This window comes from Carcharodon carcharias, chromosome 3, assembly GCF_017639515.1.
Source record: "Carcharodon carcharias isolate sCarCar2 chromosome 3, sCarCar2.pri, whole genome shotgun sequence".
NCBI classification, from domain to species: Eukaryota; Metazoa; Chordata; class Chondrichthyes; order Lamniformes; family Lamnidae; genus Carcharodon; species Carcharodon carcharias.
This window is the reverse complement of record NC_054469.1, coordinates 67,324,036-67,345,392: the sequence shown is the minus strand read 5'-3', so window position 1 is coordinate 67,345,392 and position 21,357 is coordinate 67,324,036. Positions and strand designations below refer to the sequence as shown.

The following is a 21,357-nucleotide window of genomic DNA, read 5'->3' as shown; positions in this document are numbered from 1 at the left end:
TGTGTTTGGGGTGCTAATGCAAAAGCTGGTTTTGTGTCCAGTTCTGAATTATATTCGCACCAGAAGACCTGCACCTGGCTTGAGGGAAGGTGGAAGGCAAGCTGGAATGGCCAGGGGTTTTTTTTGTCAACTTTTTCTGCTTTTTAGAAGTAGCAACATGATATACAAGATGAGATGAGGCCCATGTAAAGCAGTAGCATTTATCAGGTTTTTGCCTCAACAAAATTCCTCAGGCTTGCAGAGAGGTTTCAGGTACTTTAATCATCTTCCCTTTTTTCTAAGATTCACTTCTCTCCTTTCAAATGACAACAGATAATGCCATATCTTCCAAGTTTCTTGAATTCACACAGAATTTTTGAGACTGAATTCTTGAGTTAATTGAAAAGAAACTGGCAGCGTCCATTTTCTGGCAATGTGGTGTACAGGTTAGGAAGACCTAACTGCTGGGTAGCTCAAACTACATTAGAAGTTCAAAGGGAAACTGGGGTAGAATACTGAGAACCCAGAAAGAAGGCAGCTTAATTGTTAATGGTGAGAAAATACACACAATCTGAAGTGGAGCAACGAGCAGAGGAACAGTAAGTAATTGGCCACCACTAGGTTGTGATTTTTTTTTAGTGTTTGTTTTCTGCAATTTTTGTTCACTCTCAGCATGCCCAGTCACCGTATCTACAAAACACATACCAGGTTCCCTATCAGTGTTCTGCGTTCCACCACCATGGGTCTGCACTTTGAATTTTGTTGCTCCTGATTGATCCTAGACACCGCGCATGAGTACACAAGTCACTACTGATTGACTAAGGCCAGTGCATTGATGAGGATATCTGGGCTCTCACCTCATATCTTGAAAGTTTGTATCTAACTCTGCTGTTATCCATTCTTGAGAATTGGGTATTTAAGAGGGACAGGTGCACTCAAAAGGATTTAATGAATTGTGGAAAAATGTGCAACATGCACAATTACCTCAGGAGTGCTGTGCATTTGTTCCTCCTTTTACAGACCCTGAAATTACCAAGAACATAAGCCGATAAGGTCCTTAGTAATAAAAACAAAATTAGCTCTTGCAAACAATAATAGAGCACACAAGGGGAAATTGTGAATGTGCATAGCACTCCATGACTTTGCACACGTGCTCTCAGGCGAATCTTGCTTGTGAATCAGCTATAATGTAATGAACTGCATGCACCAAGGTAAGCACACAAGGGCCCTCACTCCAAAGGCTGCTCCTTCAGCTAAAACATGCAAGTTTCCTAATTTAAATTTTCTTGGTAATATACTAAAACAGATACAGCAACATCTCTGTCTTGGTATCTTAGTACACTACCTTGGGGAAGCCAGAGAACAATCTGGAATTTCATTGTAGGGACAGAGTGAAGGGTTACCTCACATATACTTTTAATATTTCAGATCAAACGGGCTTTCTCATTCATGGAGTGAACGGATTCCAGATGAAAAACATATTCCAGATGTTTGCGAAAATGGTAGACCACGCAGTAACTCCTGGCAGGGTTAGTGTTATTTTAAATTTTTATATATTTATAATGGATAATATGGATTTACAAATTGTAGGTCGCTGTTATAATGTAGGAAAATGCAGTTGTAATGCAGGAGGAGCCAATTTGCACAAGATAATGTACCACAAATATCATTGTGTATCTGTTTTAATGGTGTTAATTGAGAGATAAATGTTAGCTTGGAAATCTCAAATAAAAACAGAAAATGATGAAAAAACTCAGCAGGTCTGACAGCATCTGTGGAGCGAGAAACAGATTTAACATTTCGAGTCCGCATGACTCTTCATCAGAGGTAAAGAGAAGTAGAAATTTATACTGTTTAAGAGGGGTGGAGCAGATAAAACAGGATAGGAGGTCAGTGATAGGTGGGGGCTAAGGAGAGATTGACAAAGATGTCATGGACACAAGACAAAGGGAGTGTTAATGGTAGTGGTGAATTCTAAAGAAGGTGGTGATAGTGACATAAAGGTAAGAAAGCAGAATGTGTTGATAGCAGAACAAGGGTTAGCACTCTGTGAAAGAACAACATAGAACAAGTGACAGATAGCCCTTAGTTGGTTGGGGGGGTGGTTTGGGAGGGGGCAGTGGTTGGGGAAAAAGGATAGAAAAAGAGATTTAAAAAGGGATAAAACAGTGAATAAAAATAAATAACTAAATAAATAAATAATTTTTCAATAGGGGGGTGAAGATAGAGGAGAAAGCTCATGGTCTGAAAATTGTTGAACTCAATGTTAAGTCTGGAAGGCTGTAAATGCCTAATCAGAAGATGACTTGCTGTTCCTCCAATTTGTGTTGGGCTTTACTGGAACATTGCAGCAGGCCAAAGATGGACATGCGGGCATGAGAGCAGGGTGGTGTGTTGAAATGGCAAGCGACAGGAAGATCTGCGATATTTGTGGCCAGACTGAAGGTGTTCTGCAAAGCAGTCACCCTCTCTGCGTTTGGTCTCCCTGCGGTAGAGGAGACGGCATTGGGAGCATTAAATGCAGTAGACCAAATTGAAGGAGGTGCAAGGGAACAGTCCTTACGGAATGCTGCTGGGGGTGGGGGTGGGGGTGGAGGTGGGGTGAGGGGAAGATGTGTTTGATGGTGGCATCATGCTGGCGTTCGGGGAAATGGCAGAGGATAATCCTTTGAATGTAGACGCTGATGGGGCAAAAAGTAAGGACAATGGGGACCCTATCATGGTTCTAGGAGGGAGGAGAAGGGGTGAGGGCAGAGGCGCGGAAGACAGATCGGACACAATTGAGGGCTCTGTCAACCACAGTGGGGTGAAACCTAGGTTAAGGAAGAGGGAAGACACGTTAGAAGTGCCATTTTGGAAGGTGGCATCATCAGAACAGATGCAACAGGGGCGAAGTAATGAGAGAATTGGTTACAGTCCTTACAGGAAGCGTGGTGTGAGGGGCTGTAGTTGAGGTAGCTATGGGAGTCGGTGGGCTTGTAAACCTGGAAGTCTCCTCTGCTCTTCTCCCAGTAGTAGAATCATTTATATCCACTTAAGAGAGTAAGTGGAAACTTATTTTAACATCTTATCTGAAAGAAAGGCTCTGAGAGTGCATCCCTTTTTCAATCAACTTAGATTATGCACATCAGTGCCCCTTGCTGTCATTCATGTGTATTTGGAGACTAGCACTAGACATTAGTTTGGAACCCTGCATGATATATACATGTGTGGCATTAGCCATACCAACGTGAATAACATTGCATTATCAACGTTAAATGTCATCTGTCAGGTGCACAGCCATAACCCATCGTATCAAAATTTAGGACTGACAAGCAAAGAAGAAGTTAATTTGGATTAAACTCATGAATAAATATCTAAATCTCTGTTGATCTTGGTTTTATCACATCTGCATGCAACTCATTCAAATTTGTTTACTTACTGATGATATTATTTCTAAGAAAGAAAGAGCTTGCATTTATGCAACACCTTTCAGAACTTCAAGACATTCCAAAGCACTTTACACTCATGAAGTGCATATGAGCCAGCACACAAGAGAAGTATAAGCTGGTTTAAGGTGTGTGTGTGGGGGGCGGAGAGATAGAGAGACAGAGAGGTGGAGGGGGGGGTGTGGTTGTAGGGACAAACAAGCAGTGATAGCACTGAGAAAGGAGATATGGCTGTGAAAGCAGGTTTTAGTAAACACCTTGTCAAACACTAGGAGGGAAATGGAAAGCAAGGAAGGTGAGCAAGACAACAGAGAGATAGCTCTTCAAGAAATGCCTACCTCCTTGAAGAAGTTCTGTTCCTCTCTGCGACAAGATTTCCGTATCTCTCTGTTGTCTTGCTCACCTTCCTTGCTTTCCATTTCCCTCCTAGTGTTTGACAAGGTGTTTACTAAAACCCGCTTTCACAGCCATATCTCCTTTCTCAGTGCTATCACTGCTTGTTTGTCCCTACAACCACACCCCCCCCCCACCTCTCTGTCTCTCTATCACTCCACCCCCCCACACACACACCTTAAACCAGCTTATATTTCAACTCTTTCTTGGACTCAAACTCAAGTTCTGTCGAAGGGTCATGAGGACTCGAAACGTCAACTCTTTTCTTCTCCGCCGATGCTGCCAGACCTGCTGAGTTTTTCCAGGTAATTCTGTTTTTGTTTTGGATTTCCAGCATCCACAGTTTTTTTGTTTTTAACACAAGAGAAATGTTCTGCCCTTCTTTGAAATAGTGCCATGAGATTTTTCACATCTACTGAGAGTGCAGTCAGGACCTTGGTTTAATGTCTAACCTGAAAGTCAGTGCAGCACTCTCTAGGTACTTTACTGCACTGAGATGTCAATCTAGATGATATGCTCAAATCTCAGGAATGGATCTTAAAACCACAGTGTTGTGACTCATAGGCAAGATTGCTACCTCTGACCTCTGATGCATAATGCATGGTTGCACACTCATTCTGGTGTCAGGGAAACTGGAGAGTTTAGGGTATGCACCCAGTGAAAATCTTTTGGTATTCTTCAAAGTAACGAAGGAGTTGGAGTTTGCACTAGCAGGTTAGGTAGAGCAGAGATATTAAAGAACAAGTGTCACTATGAGTCACCCTTTAAAATATTTTCTTTTGGATAATCGCATACATTTTAGTTGTCTTAATCAATAACTAGGACTGGAGGAATGCTGGAGTATGCTGCTCTGGGGGGAACCATTTACTGACTGACCAAACACATACTTCAGTTAAATAGCCCTCTTTCAAATTAGAAGCAAAATACTGACTGTGGAGGAATATAGGTGTGATCTGCTTAAGGGCAGGTCGGCTGCTCATTTCTCTACACCTCGCATTCTTTTACTTTCCACTTTAGTTGCTCCTAGTAGCCTCCCATTTTCAATTTCAAGTCATCTAACATCATTAGTCTATTTCATCCTCTTGATCTAAATCCCTCTAATCTTCCTTCAATCACCTTCTTCAGCAAGTTCTAATACATTTGAATATGGCTGATCCAATCTTGTTACCTATTCTTGATGATCTTGTTGTTGCTACATTTGAAGGACACCATGAAGTTACAAGGAGGTCTTTGTTAACAATACTGAACTATGTACATATAAACAATAGGTATGGAGAAGACTCCATACTAGGTCCTTACACATTGCTACTCATTTCTAGACTGGCTCTAACTCGAGGTCATGTGCCTTCTTACATCACCATATGGAAAGTAGTTTACTCAGTCTAATGTTAACCTTTTATGCACCAGATCCTTCTACTACACCTCCCCACAAGTTTTTATATCCTGGATAGAGGTTGACCTTAGTTTACTTCCATTTCACTTCAAGGTTTACATTAATATAAGTCTTGTGTGGCAACTTTAATGTTACAACTGTAAACTATAAACTAAATTATTTCATTATAAACATAAACAACATTAACATTAATGTCATGCATTAACTCTTACTACCCCATCTCACCCCTTCAAGCCCTTGACTTCAGAGATTCAGATGGTCTGGAGGTCTAGTACTACTGCCACGTCTTGTTTGCCATCTGGTAGGGAGAGTGTCAGGTTCTAAAGGTTCTTGCTCTTGGCAGTGGTTTGGGGGTTGCACTGGGATGTTGGCATAGCTTCATTCGCTTCTTCCATTGACGGATGGTGCCCCATGTCTGGTCGGCCTGGATGGTTTGGCAGTTATTGGAATAGTAGAATAGACTAGATCGATGTGAGGTTGGAGAGATGGTGTAGGAGGGAGGGATTTATATTCCTAAGGCATTGGGGCTAATTCTGGCGAAGATGGGACCTGTACAAGCTCGATGCATTGCACCCCAGCAGGACCGGGACCAATGTCCTCATAGGGATATTCGCTAGTACTGTGGGGAAGGTTTAAACCAGAGTGGCAGGGGAGACACGAGAGGGAAACAAAGGTAGGAATGAAAGACAGAAAAGTAGAAAGCAAAAGTGGAAGGCAGAGGAAACAGGGGTTGGCAACAAATAGGGCCATAGTACAAAAAAATCTTAGTGAAGATAAATGCAGGCCCTTTACAGTCCAAAACAGGAGAAGTTATATTAGAGAACAAAGAAATGGCAGAGCAGTTAAACAACTACTTTAGTCTGTCTTCACAGAGGAAGACACAAATAACTTCCCAGAAATACTAGGGAACCAAGGGTCTAGTGAGAAGGAGGAATTGAAGGAAATTAGCAATACTAAAACAATAGTGCTGGAGAAATTAATGGAATTGAAAGCCAATCAATCCCCAGGGCCTGATAATCTATATCCCAGAATGGCTAGCCTAACATCAGTGGTAGGGAAAATGCTAAAGTCTATTATGAAGGATGTGATAACTGCACACATGGAAAATATCAACAGGATTAGACAAAGTCATCATGGATTTAAGAAAGGGAAATCATGTTTGACAAACCTACTGGAGTTCTTTAAGGACATAATTAGCAGAATAGATAAGGGAGAAGTAGTGGTTATGGTCTATTTGGATTTTCAGAAAGCTTTTGGTAAAGTTTCTTTTTTATTCATTCAAGGGATGTGGGCTTTGCTAGCTAGGCCAGCATTTATTGCCCATCCTTAATTGCCCTTGAGAAGGTGGGGGGGAGCTGCCTTCTTGAACCGCTGCAATCCATGTGGTGTAGGTACACCCATAGTGCTGTTAAGGAGAGAGTTCCAGGATTTTGACCCAGCGACAGTGAAGTAATGGTAGAATATTTCCAAGTCAGGAAATGTTAAAAAGACAATTGTAAAGGCACTGTCTCTGAATGCATGGAGCATTTGCAATAAGGTAGCTGAATTAACAGCGCAAATAGATGTAAACGGGTACAATATGATTGCAATTACGGACACAGGGCTGCAAGGTGACCAAGACTGGGAACTGAGTAGCCAAGGGTACTCTATCTTTAGGAAGGACAGGGAAAAAGGAAAAGGAGGTAGTGTGGCGTTATTTGTTAAGGATGAAATTAGTGCAATAGTGAGAGAGGATATTGGCTCATAAAATCTAGATGTAGAATCAATCTGGGTGGAGTTAATAAGCAACAAGGGGCTGAAAACATTAGTGGGAGTTGTCTATACTTGTCCAAACTATAGCGGTAAAGTACAGTCCAGCATTAAACTGGAAATGAGAGATGCACATAAGAAGGGTGCTACAGTAATCATGGTGACTTCAATCTACATGTAGACTCGGCAAACCAAATTAGTAATAAAACTGTGGCGGATGAATTTCTGCAGTGTGTATGAGATGGTTTTTTAGTCCAGTACGTCGACGAATCAACTAAGGAATAGGCTATCCTAGATTTGGTATTTTGCAATGAGAAGGATTTAATTAATAATCTTGTTGTGCGGGAAAAAGCAGAATGGCAGAGGATTATTTAAATAGTGATAGATTGGGAAATGTAAGCAGACATGCAGGTGCAGTAAGCAGTTAAGAAGGCAAATGGTGTGTTGGCCTTCATTGCGAGAGGACTTGAGTACAGGAGCAAGGATATCTTGCTGCAGCTTTATAGGCCTTGGTGAGACCACACCTGGAGTATTGTGTGCAGCTTTAGTCTCCTTAACTAAGAAAGGATATACTTGCAATAGAGGGAGTGCAGTGAAGGTTCACCAGACTGATTCCTGGGATGGCAGGATTGTCGTGTGAGGAGAGATTGGGTGTACTAGGCTTGTATTCACTGGAGTTTAGAAGAGTGAGAGGGAATCTCATTGAAACATACGAACTTCTGATAGGGCTGGACAGACTGGATGCAGGGATGATGCTTCCTTTGGCTGGGGTGTCTAGAACAAAAGGTCACAGTCTCAGGATATGGGATAGACCATTTAGGACTGAGATGAGGAGAAACTTCTTTACTCAGAGGGTGATGAACCTGTGGAATTCCCTACCATAGACAGCTGTGGAAACCAAATCACTGTATATATTTAAGAAGGAAATAGATTTCTTGACTCTAAAGGCGTCAAGAATTATGCGAAGAGCTTGGGAATATGGCGTTGAGATAGATCATCCATGATCATATTGAATGGCGGAACAGGCTCGAAGAGCCGCATAACCTAATCCTGCTTCTATTTTCTATATTTCTGTGATTGGTTGTAGTTTGTTGTGATAATTTCTTTCTGAATGTACGAAACTGGTATTCGTCAAGTTGTCGGTACTTTTTCCTCTTCTTTTGCCTTTTCATGCATCTGAAAGCTGTTGGCAGTTGAGGGAGAGCCTGTCTGTGGGTAGAAGAAGACGGGATGGGTAGCTCACCTTTGTTTAGTTGCATAGGTTGTGTGAAACTGCCGCTTGCTTGCAGCAGATGCTGTGGTTTTGGCATGTTGACTGGAGATTGTCAGGTTTGTGCAGTGATTGATGTGTCTACTGTTGCTGGTGGAGGTAGAGGCTTCTCTGAAGGTCGTTCCAACTCTGGTGTCACTTCTACCAGGAGTGCTGTGTTAGCCTCGTGCAGTAGGTTTGTCTGGCTCTTGGGAAGGTTAGGGACCTGGAATGGAGAAGAACAAAGCTGCTCCATGAAAAGAGAAGAGAGGTTACAAATGAAGTCAACATTTGAAAGCTGTTATATGGTTGAGCCTTTGGGATGATGCCGATCTGGCTGGGTGGGGACTGCGGTTGTCTTCACCTCTTCGGATGGCTGGAGAAGATTGTGAGTTATGCAGGTATCTCTGCTGAGGAGAGACAAGATGTACATCAGCTCTGTGATTTGTTTGTTGTTGGTCCTCACAGGTCCCTGTATCATGCCAATGACCAGAGGTTGGACTCCCCTTGCACCGTAAAGTGGAATGTCAGTCGTTTGGACTCATGAGGACTTGGAGCCATGTTTTCTCATCAGATAGGAGTGTCACTCTGGCACCTGAAGCTTAAGCTTCAAGTTGGCTAGTTGGCCGTTCACCATGATGTCTGTGTTCCAGAACAAAGAGCCGCATTGTCTGACGTCACCCAAGAAGAGAGGTTGTGTGTCTTCTGAGTCGCTGGCCCTGACCTCATGGATTGCTTTTGGGCTGTCTGTGTGGTGCTGGGACCTCGACTCGCACAGCTTACCGAAATATCCCTGTTTGTGGCAGTGGAAGCACTGGGTAGTACTGGCAGGACATTGATCTTTCCTGTGTGAGGAAGTACTGGCAAGGTCATTTGGCAGGGTGGTCCAGGGGTAGCTTACCTTGACCTTGATGGTCCCTGTGCTTCTGTAGCTTTATATGGTGAGTTGAGGTGGGGCTTCAGCCCCTTAAAGTGTTGACTCCCCGTTGGATAGTTGCACCTTGTTCGTGCAGCTCCGACAGTCTATTTAGCTGGATATCCTTGTCAAGGGTAACAAAGCCTGTGGCTAGCAGGCTTGCAGCCTTTCTACTGAAGTCTGAAGTAATGATGTCCCTTAAAGAAGTTTTGGTGCAAGGGCTCCGAATCAGTGGCAGCTCTGGGCCATGGGTGAAGCCCGTTGAAGGTGGGAGCAACAAATTGTGATCCATCTTTAAAGTTCTTCAAGTATAGGTGTAGCTTTAAGACAGAAGAGTGTTTCAAGATTGTGTTGCCGATTATTTATGAAGTAGGGATTTCCCCATACTTGCTGGGTTTCGGCACAAATTTCAAAATAACAGTGACGCGCCAATGAAGGAGAACCCAAAATGGCTGCACAGCAACACATGCTACAGGTCAGGAGGACAGAATTCTCATTGGCTGGGAGTCCGAAAAATGGCCTCAATGAAAAATATTTTCTCTGTCTTTTATTCTTCGTCCCATTCCGAACTCAGGCACCACGTTGGGAGGACAGGGAGTCGGGGTTTCAGCTAGCGACTGAAATTAGCAACAGTGTTTTTGCCTGATGCGATTAGAGAGAAGATTCACAGGACTGGCTAACCTGGAAATTTAAAAGAATTTTCTCTCACCATGCAGCTGCTGGCTCTATTTGGTTCAAGTTGAACTTCCATAGGAGATTCAGTGAAGTACCTTTATCTTACTTCCAGGCTCTTGTGCCTCTGGAGATTTGCCTATGAGTTTTCTTAGTGCCTTAGCTTCTGGAGTGAGGTTGATTCAACGCAGAAAGTGTTGAAGGCGTTTTTTTCTTTAGTTTTTCAGCATTGTAGTGAGGATGTGGATTTTTTTATTCCTTGTTGCCACCATGATGGATTCTACTGTTGTTACCATGATATATTCTGTTGTTATCACTATACTTGAAGGATGCTGCTTGGACACTATGAAACAGTCTTGTGTAAGTTACAAGGAGGTCTTTATTAACAATACTGAACTATGCACATATTTACAGTAGGTATGGAGCAGACTCCATACCAAGTCTTTATACATTGCTAGTCATCTCTAGACTGGCCCTAGCTCTAGGTCGTGTGCCTTCTTACATCACTGTGTGGGTGGTACTGTACTCAGTCTCATGGTAATTCTTTAGGTACCAGATGCTTCTACTACATTGACTTGCTCCATCCTTCACAACTTTCTAGCCTTTGGATATACCCTTTTCTCAAAGTCCACATTTCAGTACCAGACAAGACACTTCAAATCACCGTCTCGATAATCCTTTTCTTAAGATCTCTACTTATTCATATGCTCAATTATATATGTTTGGAGAATACATTCTTTGCCATTGGTATTCTAAATCTGATTTCTTTATGACAGTAACTATCTTCTGACAAGATACTTCACAGTTACTTAAATAATGGTATCTGTTCCAGCTGTTAACCATTTATCTTCTTCATTTCTTCCAATTTTTATAACTTGCATCTTTTATACATTAACTTTCATTCTGTAAGCTTTCAGTGGATCATTCTATCCCTTAGTGTCTGTACTAGCACAGGGGTCTGGTCGTCAGCAAATCTCACTACCTTCACCAATTAGCCTCCTACTTTAACACCATTTTGTATTTCATCTAGTGCTTCTTTTATCATGATTCCTGGTTAAATGTTAAAGAGCAATGGTGACAATAGACAGCCTAGTTTCACCCAGTGCCCAATTACACTGAAGTTCAGTTCTAAAAGGTAGAAGAACAGCTAACAATTTGTAGCCCTAAATATGTAGGAGAAGCACTTTATATTCAAAACAGTACAACAGAAAAATGGAAGGTATTTCCTTTCATATTAATGTTTGTGTTTAATTATCCGTGATCACTGAATTGTTTTAAAATTGTGCTTATGATGTAATTTATCTGTTTTATAGCAATTCTGATTTTTCCTGTTTTATTTTCTTCAGGGAACTTAGGAGCCAACCGAAAGAAAAATAAAGGAAGGAAATTTAGACCGCGTTCTAATTCTACAGAGTGAGTACAGAACTTTATATATATATGTATAAATTATGTAACCACTGCATAAATTCTCACAGATTAAGCAACTTCAGCAAGTGCATTTTCATTCATTGAACTTTTAACTATTTGCCTTTGCCATTTTTTTCTTACTGAAATGTAACTTGAAGAAGGAGTTAAAATTTTCCATTTGAAGATAATTAACATACAGGTTATATAAGTTACTTTCATTCAAATCAGAATTTATTTTGTTAATATGATATTGCTAGATTTTGTAATTTGATTCAGAAAAATGTATTTCCTCTTGGACCTAACTTGGACTGGACTTCTGCACTTCTTTCCGAATATTCTTTGTACTCAATCTGCAACTGTAGTTAGCAAAAAAAAAATTGTTCTACTTTCAATCTTCTCCACATGTCATTGTCCAAATCCTAAATGTTATAAAGCTGTGTGTGTGTGTGTACGCTCCCTTTAAATTCTATGTTTGACTTCTGAAACTTCTATAAAATCCACATGACAATTTTCTTTACTTGCACCATGTTTGGGAATTTCACTTCCTGTTTGTTCTTCCTTAGCATTGATGCTGTTATCAGAACCGTTCAGCTGCTGATCATGCTGTTGACCAGAGTAGTTATAAAGTAAATTGTGCATTTGTGGAGAGAGAAACAGAGGCTGTGATTTTCCGGCCCTGTTGGCATTGGGCGTTGGGCATCATGGCCAGTGGGGCGGTTGACAATATGGCAAGAAGGCCAAAAATCAGTTTTGCACCATCATGAAACCAGTTTGCAATTGTCCACTCATCAATGGCAGGCTGTACTTCCTGCCGTTGAACATCAAGAACCTAATTTCAATGCTTTAGCATCTCTTTATAAGCCCTGCTCGCTGGAATCATCACCCATGCTAAGTCATCCATGCAATTGCACCGACATGTTTCATAAGTGAACATAAGCGATTTGCACCCAGCGAGCTGCACTTCACTCGGGAATTCGAGGTTTGTTTGCCTACTTTGCTTTGGGCTGCACTCACAGTCATCAGGAACAGACTTCGCAGGCAGAACCACATCACTTTTAGGGGGCTCACAGACAGGTCTTTACCTACCAGACCAGCAGTAAGGCAAGGGTGGCTTTTCAACGGCTGCAGAGCTAGGGCTTGCTTAGGGAAGGGGGGTATCCCAGGGTGTGTGTGTGGGGCACATATGTGCAAGTGGCCTCAAGATGGTGAGGGCTGAGGAGGCAGTCTCCAGAGGAGATGAGGGCAGATGGAATTGTAAGGATGTGTGTGAGACAGTGCGTGGTGATGTCCCTTAAGCTGGCAGTGAGTGAGATGCTAGTGAATGTGTGATGGGCTTGGGGGTATGTGAGTTTAGAGTAATGAGATGGTCGACTTACCCTGGCAGCATGGATGAGATCATTCATCCGTTTTCTGCTTTGGATAGCCGATCTCTTGTGTGCAGCATTGACAGTGACCATCTCCCTAGTCGGAGTGGTGAAACTGATGGGTCTCCTACAACTAGAGCAAGGGTAGAGGACATCACGGTGGACCTCCACGGCATCCAGAACATGTCCCAGGGGATGTCACTGAATCGGGGGGCTGAATTCTTCTTGGCTTTTGGGGCCATGTCTTCACCAGAGCAATCCTGAGCTTCAAGCATTGAGAAGTATGCGCGCAGCTGCAGTTTAAATATGGCGCCCTATGTGAGAAAGCGGTGAGGTAACGGTGTGGCGGCAAATCAGAGGCTGCCTGCTCACGAGAGGCCATGTTTCCTGTGGCTGCATAATTAATGAGGGAGGAATGGGATGATATGGTGCGAAAACTCGCGATTGCAATTGGTGGGTAAAACGACTTTTTTCCCACCCGCTACCGCACTTTGTAATCTAAATCTTGGTATGCAGGAGACAATTTCAAAGTTTGCTGATGACACAAAACTTGGGAGAATTGTAAACTGTGAGGAGGACAGTATAGAACTTCAAAAGGACATTAACACATTGGTGGAGTGGGCAGATAGGTGGCAGATGAAGTTCAATGTGGAGAAGTGTGAGATACAAAGGTACAAAGAACATGGATAGACAGTATAAAATAAAAGATACTATTCTAAAGGTTGTGCAGGAGCAAAGAGACCTGGGTATATATGTATATAAGCCATTAAAGATGGCAGGACAGGTAGAGAGAGCTGTTACTAAAGCATACAGTATTCTAAGCTTCATTAATAGGGGCATAGAGTACAAGAGCAGGGAGGTTATGGTGAACTTATATAAGACACTGGTTAGACCTCAGCTGGAGTATTGTGTACAGTTCTGGGTGCCACACTATAGGAAGAATGTGAACACATTGGAGATAGTGCAGAAGAGATTTATGAGAATGGTTCCAGGGATGAGACACTTCAGTTACGAGGAAAGATTATAGAAGTTGGGACTGTTTTCCTTGGCGAGGAGGAGGTTAAGAGGAGACAATAGAAGTTTTCAAAATCATGAGGGGTTTGGACAAAGTCGACAGGGAGAAACTGTTCCCGCTCGTAAACGGATCGGGAACCAGAGGGCACAGTTTTAAAGTGTTTTGTGAAAGAAGCAAATGTGAGGTGAGAAAACACTTTTTCACACAGTGAGTGGTTAAGGTTTGGAATGCACTGCCTGGAAGTGTGGTGGAGGTAGGTTCAATTGAAGCATTCAATAGGACTTTGGATGATTATTTAAATAGAAACGATATGCAAGGTTATGGGCAAAAGGCAGGAGATTGGCACTAAGCTAAAATGCTTAGGCAGCCGGTGCAGATACAATGAGCCAGATGGCCTCCTTCTACACTGTAACAATTATGTGATTCTGTGAGTTCTGTGATCTGGGACAACTCCACACAGAGTTAACGGTTTCGGCCAATGACCTTTCCATATATTTGTTTCAGATTTCCTACATCCACAGTATTTTGCTCTTTCAGGTGTAGGTTAGTTCTGTAGTTAAGAAAATAGCTTCACTGTCAATCAAGTAGTAGTTGAAAGAAACATTCTAAAAAATTCAAACGCTGTATGGAGAAGGAAGGTGTTGGATTCCATTTGGACTTTTTCAAGGAGAAACTCATAACTATTGCAGCTGCGAAGCTCTCAGCTACAGTTTTTAAAAATCTGTGCATTGTGAAGCACTGCAAGAGACAACAGAAGAATACATGACAGTTATTATAGGAAGATGGCATAATTGCCTCCATCTGGAAACCATGTCCCCAATTAAAGGGACTATAGCTTTAACTCAATATAATTGGTTAACAAAGCGCATTAAATTGTACTTATATTTTTGATTGAAGCTGTAACATTTTCACATTCTGTGCAAATCATCCTTCTACTTTTGTGAAATACAGGAGTGGGGTCTTCTAGGTTATGACAGAGAGAGCATTAGAAAAGTCATTTCAATCAAGTTTGAGACAGCAACCAATACTCCCCATAATGTTATAAAGGATAACACCCAACAATTTATTATTTCAACCAGCATTAGAGTAAAGTATCCACTCAATGAAATTTTAATTAACTATCATAAATTAAGACATTGAGAAGGAAAGGACCCACTTGACCCCCAAGCAGGTGCGACAAAATATTATTTCACCTTCTTAAAAGTAATTATTACAGCTTACTTATTTCTAAATATGTCCATCACCTGTCATTGAAGCTGGAAAATTGTTTCCAAGTTTTATTTTTGTTTGGCTGGTCTTATGAATTTGTCACATCCAACAGAAGCAGAGTTTTTAAGTATATCTGAACTGGCTGGAAATAAAATAACTATGAAGAAACCAGAAGACTCAAGTGATAGCTGTTCATATTGTTCCCAACATATGTTTCTTGACCATATCATCATTAGTTTTCCTGATGAGCTCCACGGAAAGAAAGAGGGCAATTTTCGATCAGGCTGAGCTTCAGTAATGATGCAGACTGTGCAGTATGTTAGTCCTGGCTCTTAAATCTGAAGCTCCTGGAAGGATGTTAGGAAGACTTGAAGATAACCACAATGGTCACGAATTGCCTTGGAGCTTTTCCTGCTCTGCCCGTGCCTCTCCTCTTTAAGGTCTGTCCCTGAGACGCTGCCCATGCTCACCTGGCCTCCTCTCCCTCCTGCCCCTCTATCCTCTTCCGCCAGCAGAATACACTATCCCCATTAGATGGGATGCAGAGGACCAGTGCCTTGAAAATGAAGGAGCACTGTGTTGCAATAACCAGGGGTACCTTCCAGGGAAGATGAGAACCTGAGATGCTGAAAGGAAGGCTTAACAATCAAACAAGATGCAAAGAAATTCTAGGACAACTCTGTCTTCACACAGCAAGGAACTGGCAAGAAAGTGCTGTTTCTCCGGGAGCCTTTTATCCCGCCTGTGGATGACTAAAATGTGATTTTCGCCCATTTGGTTTGCCCATGCAACAAGCTAAAAATCACATGGGCAACATAAACTCATGGTCAACAGGCTTTTTAATGACCTTAATTGGCCCTTGAATTGTTGGCGGGCAAGTCTCCGACTCCCACGCGCCTGCCGACCTCAATATTGCACGCGTGTGCGTTGTTGTTAGAATGCATGCCCGAAGTCATTCCATGCAATTTTACCTACATTCGGGTCGGGGGTGCACCCGATCTTGGAACACAAAATTCAGGCCCAGAAGTGTAGTGTAAACTTCAGTACAGTAATGGAGCAAGGACAGCTCTGAGGAAAATCCTGATCAATATGTGCTGCATACATCTGTTCTGTTGCTGAAATGCGCCACTTACTTTACTGTAAATGGTGCTGCCGGTATGTATGTTAACCACTCTGTAATTAACAGAACTGGTACCAGTGTTTGACATTGAGAGTGGTGAGGAGCAAGAAGCCTAGCAAAAGGAGAGCATTGTGTACTGAGTGGAAGAAGCATAGTTGAGTGGAAAATATCAGGATGATGAGTATCAGTACTGGGAGTAGAAATTATCAGATAAAGAGAAGCTTTGTCCATCAAGTCAGGAAGGACATCACTGAGTGTTAGGGGATGAGGGGAAGGAGGAACCATAGTCGAGAAGAAAACATCACAGCAAGACTAAATTTATCTTCCAGGATGGAAAATTGAAGAAGTCCTGGAGTGCAATTTAAACATTTTCTTATGAAAGTAAGGCCCGGATTTTCGCCACGACAGAGAGCTCTCCGTCATGGCAAAAATCCCAGAAGAGGCCAAAAATGCTAAGTCCCATCCCTGAACCTGACATTTCCCATCTTTGTGGGGGACAGGACTGGAGTAGGGCTGGGGTTTGCGTATGTGTGATTCGTGGAGGCAGCTAGCCATTTAAATCACTAGCTACAACCACTGAAGTGAGATTTTAGAAGAACAGGTGTGGAATCCAGAATGTGCAGATTAGAACAGGTAAGACGAGGTCTAAACTTGGTGGATGTGTTTGGACAGTTAATGTTCCCCTTGGGATCATCAGACAGAACATGATTATGCATATTTTATGCACAATATCATTGGAATTGTCAAGCTGTTAAAGAGCTGTCCAGCTGTTGAGGAACTATTAAATAGCTGTCCACCTGTCAAGGAATTGTCCAGCTGCCAAGGAACTGTCAAACAACTGTCCAACTGTCAAGGAACTGTTCAGCTGTCAAGGAACTGTTAAAGAGCTATCCAGCTTTCAGAGCTAACCAGGAAGTCTCGCGCCTGTCAAAGCTGTCCAGGAAGTGTCAAAGCTGTCAAGAAACTGTCCAAGGATGCTAGCTGAGTTGACATGGAGGGGCAAGGGCAAAGTGTGGTGCGTGGGGGGCATGTGTTAGCACTAAGTTGGAATAGGTGTATGGGGCAGTGGAATGGTTAGAGGGATAGTGAGTTTGTATGGGGGCATGCGGCCATGGCGATGGGGGCATGGGTTGGCATATGTTGGCATGGATGGGGCACAGGGATTGTGTGAACGGTGAAGAAGGGTATCAGCTGGAGGAATGTTTTTTGTTTTACTATTATTTTTTGCTTATTTATTAGCCTGCAGCAGTATCTTTTGCCATATGAGTTAATGGAAGAAATTGGGCCTCATTTTGCCTGTTTTTTGTATGTAAAATAGAAACAAGTGACCAATTTAGCAGTGCAACACCCCATGCCCAAACGGGACTGGAACTACATCTTGTGGAAGAGATTGATTCAGACACTCAAGAGTCCCTGGCAGCAACTCAAAACAAGTACTACCCTAATTAAAATATGGAACTAATGTGTTTGTTCCTTAATCATGGCCCTTTTGTGAATTGATGTCAGGGAGTGCTCAATTCCTCAGTTCCTAACCCTGCCCAGCAAACCATGCCAATATCTGTCAGAAATCAGGCCAAAAGGGTAAATCTGTAGTTAGTCCTTCAAGGCTGCTGGTGTAATTTTGGACCAATTGGTTTTTCACTGCTCACTAACTTAGGAGATTGCATTTTGGAAGGTGTGCTGATGCTATTGACTTCCATTCAATCGTGTAAGTTAGGAATGCTACTTGGGTTGCCTTTGAGGCTGCCAAATGAAGAAAAGCAGCAGCACAACGAAGATCTATAGGGTAGTAGAAGAGGGGAAATGAGGGGAGGTCAAATGCAGGTCTATCTTACCTAAATCTTACTGAGGAGTAGTGTGTCAGGTGGCTCTGCTTCAGCAAGGAAGCAGTGACTGTGGTGAATCATCTGTTTCAACAAGAAATGGAGCCCAGCACTAGATGAAGCACTGCTTTGCCTGCAGCAGTGCAGGGCACTGTAGATCTCAACTGTAATGCCTTTGGGTCCTACATACTTACATTCCTATGCTCTGCTTTCACATTGATATTTCAGCCAAACAGGCTTCCCTTCTTGCTGTTTAATGTTTTGCTGATAACCACTGGCCAGCCACCACTGCTACAAGATAAATAAGTCTGTGCTGCCACAGCAATTTCTGGTCCTGCCCCTGATGTTTAGCCAGTTCCCTGGCACACCCAGTGTAATCAGCTCCACAGCACTTTCTGGGACCATTCTTGAAAATTTTTCCCTCACCTTCATTGCAGAATGGTCATTCTGAGGCTTCAGGAAACTGAAACTAAGTTCAAAACCACCATTAAAATCAACAGTGTGTATTCTATTGTTGCCAAAGGTTTTGGCGCATGACTCAATCAATGAGATGCAGAGGATGCCAGTTTGAGTGAGTAGTATAAGCACACCAATTGGGCTCAATAACAGATTGACAACACTTAGCAGGCATCCTGTTTGAGAGAAGAGCATATATAAGTCTAATGTGAACCAATTGGAATCATTTTTTATAGCTTAGTATGGATGCAGTTCTTCTGTGTAATACAGCAGATTACAACTGAGATTCTATATCCAGTTTGCTTTGAAGGGATCACAGTCTGTAGCTTAACATGTAATGTAGAAAGATGTGAGGTCTCTCCATATTGCTTAGTGTGATTTATCCAGAGAGGCAGAGAGTGAACCTGGTTGGAGAACGCACTGGGACAACTGCTTCAGCTTCAGCTCTGGAAACAAAATGAAGAGTGAAAATCATCAGTTCATTGGTTGGTGAGAAACTGCTGTTGGCAGTGTCTTTAAATGTTGTAAATTAGAAAAGCATATTACTCTTAAAGAAGTAGGTACATGGATTTAAGTAGGAAACACTTGGAACAGGGGAATCAATTTAAGTCAGGGCCAGTAAAGTGATATAAGTAAACCAAGGTACGTCAAAGTTAACATAAGGAAAGTAAAGTTAAGACATGGCAGGGCAGCTCGGTTGTCTGGAATGTGTGTGCTGTAATATGTGGGAAGTCATGACCATTGCTGGTGTCCTAGATGACCACATGTGCAGGAAGTGCTGCCAGCTGCAGAAACTTGAGCTTCGGGTTTTGGAGCTCGAGTGGCAGCCGGAGTCACTGTGGTGCATCCCCGAGGCTGAGAGCTACATGGATAGCACGTTCAGAGAGGTAGTCACATTGCAGGCTAGGTGCGTGCAGGCAGAAAGGGAATGGCTGACTGCCAGGCAGCCCAAGAGAACCAGGCAGGACTCCACTGGGATCCCGCTTGCAAATTGGTTGTCCGTGAAGGTGTGGGTTCCTCAGAGGAGTGCAGTCAGAGCCAAGTTCGTGGCACCACGGCTGTACAGGAGGGGAGGAAGAAGAGTGGAAGAGCAATAGTGATAGGGGATTCGTTTGTTAGGGGAACAGACAGGCATTTCTGCAGCCGTAGACATGACACCAGGAAGGTATGTTGCCTCCCTAGTGCCAGGGTCAAGGATGTCACCGAGGAGCTGCAGGACATTCTTCCGGGGCAGAGTGATCAGCTAGAGGTTGTCATCCACATTGGTACCAATGACTTAGGTAGGAAGGAGGATGTGGTCCTGTGATCAGAATTTAGGGAGCTCGGTCGAAAATGAGCAAGTAGGACCTCAAATGTAGTAATTTCCAGATTACTCCCAGTACCACGTGCAAGTGATTACAGAAATAGGAGGATGAAGCAGATGAATGCGTGGCTGGAAAATTGGTATAGGCGGGAGACCTTTAGATTCCTGAGACACTGGGACTGGCTCTGAGTGAGATGGCACCTGTACAAGCTGAACGGATTACACCAGAACAGATCTAGGACTGACTTCCTGCAGGACATTTTGCTATTTCTGTTGCTAAGGCATTAAACTAACTTGGCAGGGTTGTGGGAACCAGGAGATAGTATTAGAGATGAATACCAGGCAGCACAAAATACTGAGAGACAGATTACACTAGTATAGAGAATAGTAAGTTAACATGTGGAGTCGGAGTAGGGGAGAAAGTCATGAAGTCTAAATCAGTGTTACTATGCATGTATGTGAATACATGGAGTATAGTAAATGAGATTGGGGAGTTACAGGCGCAGATCGCCATATGGAAATATGATGTTGGAGTGATAACAAAGACCTGGCACAAGGAAGGGCAGCACTGGGTGTTAAATATTCCTGGGTACAAGGTGTTCAGAAAAGATAGGAAAGGAAGAAAAGGAGGAGGGGTGGTGGTATTGGTTAAGGAGAGCTTTGCAGTGCTGGAGAAAGAGGATGTCACAGAGGGTTCCAGGACAGAAACAGTGTGGCTACAGCTAAGCAACAAAAATGATGCAATTACATTTCTCAGTGTAATCTATTGACTCCCAACTAGTGGAAAAGATGTAAAGGAACAAATCTGCAGGGAAATTACAGAGAGATGCAAACACTGCAGACCAGTTATAATTGGGGGTTTTAATTACCCAAATATAGACTGGGACAGTGGTAGCATAAAGAGCAAAGAGGGACAAGTGTTTCTAGATCGCATTCAGGAGAATTTCTTACAGCATTATATGTCCAGCCCAACAAGAAAGGATGAACTGTTGGACCTGGTTCTTGGAAATGAGGTGGACCAAGTAGATCAAATGTCAGTAGGGGAACATTTAGGAGACAGTGATCATTGTGTTGTAAGGCATAGGATCATGGTAGAAAAGGACAATGTGCAATCCAGAGTAAGAATAATTAACTGGGGGAGACACGACTTCAATGAGGCAAGAATGGAGCTGGGCCGGATAGACTGGAACCGAAAGTTGATCCAAAAAACTGTAGCTGAGCAATGAGCTAGCTTCAAAGAAGGAATGGTTTGGGCACAATCAAGGTATATTCCCTCAAAAGGGAAAGGTAGGACAAACAAATCCAGAGCTCCCTGGATGAAAAAGGAGATACAAATTAAGGTAAAGAAGAAAAAGTGTGCCTATGACAGGTATCAGGCAGAAGATACAACTGAGAACCAAACAGAATACAGAAGGTTCAGAGGGGAGGTGAAAAAGCAAGTAAGAGAAGCAAAAAGGGATAATGAGAAAAGACTGGCAGCCAATATAAAGTGGAATCCCAAAGTCTTCTATTGGCACATATAAAATTAAGAGGGTGGTTAAAAGGAGGAGTAGGGTCAATTAGCAACCAAAAAGGGGATTTACACAATGAGGCATCGGGCACGGCTGAGGTGTTAAATGAATACTTTGTCTTTACCAAGGAAGCAGATGCTACCGAGGTCACCATGACAGAGGAGGAAACTGTCACTAGAAGGGTTCAAAATTGATAAGGAGCAAGTGTTGGATAATTATCGATACTTAAGGTTGACAAGGGACCAGATGAGATGCATCCAAGGATATTGAAGGAAATAAGAGTGGAAATTGCAGGGGCATGGCGATAATCTTTCAGTCTTTCCTAGACTCAGAGGAGGTGCTAGAGGACTGGAGATATGCAAATATTATG

The 21,357-nt window shown here is 42.7% G+C and overlaps 1 protein-coding gene across 1 annotated transcript in view; it reads left to right on the top strand.

Annotated features, from left to right (window-relative positions):
* The window catches only part of adam22 (ADAM metallopeptidase domain 22), a 473,836-nt gene that overhangs the window by 429,869 nt on the left and 22,610 nt on the right, over positions 1-21,357 (top strand). The window contains exons 29-30 of the mRNA XM_041183951.1: positions 1,408-1,508; positions 11,126-11,192. Coding sequence (XP_041039885.1) covers positions 1,408-1,508; positions 11,126-11,192 — 168 coding nt within the window. The remainder of the gene's footprint in view (positions 1-1,407; positions 1,509-11,125; positions 11,193-21,357) is intronic.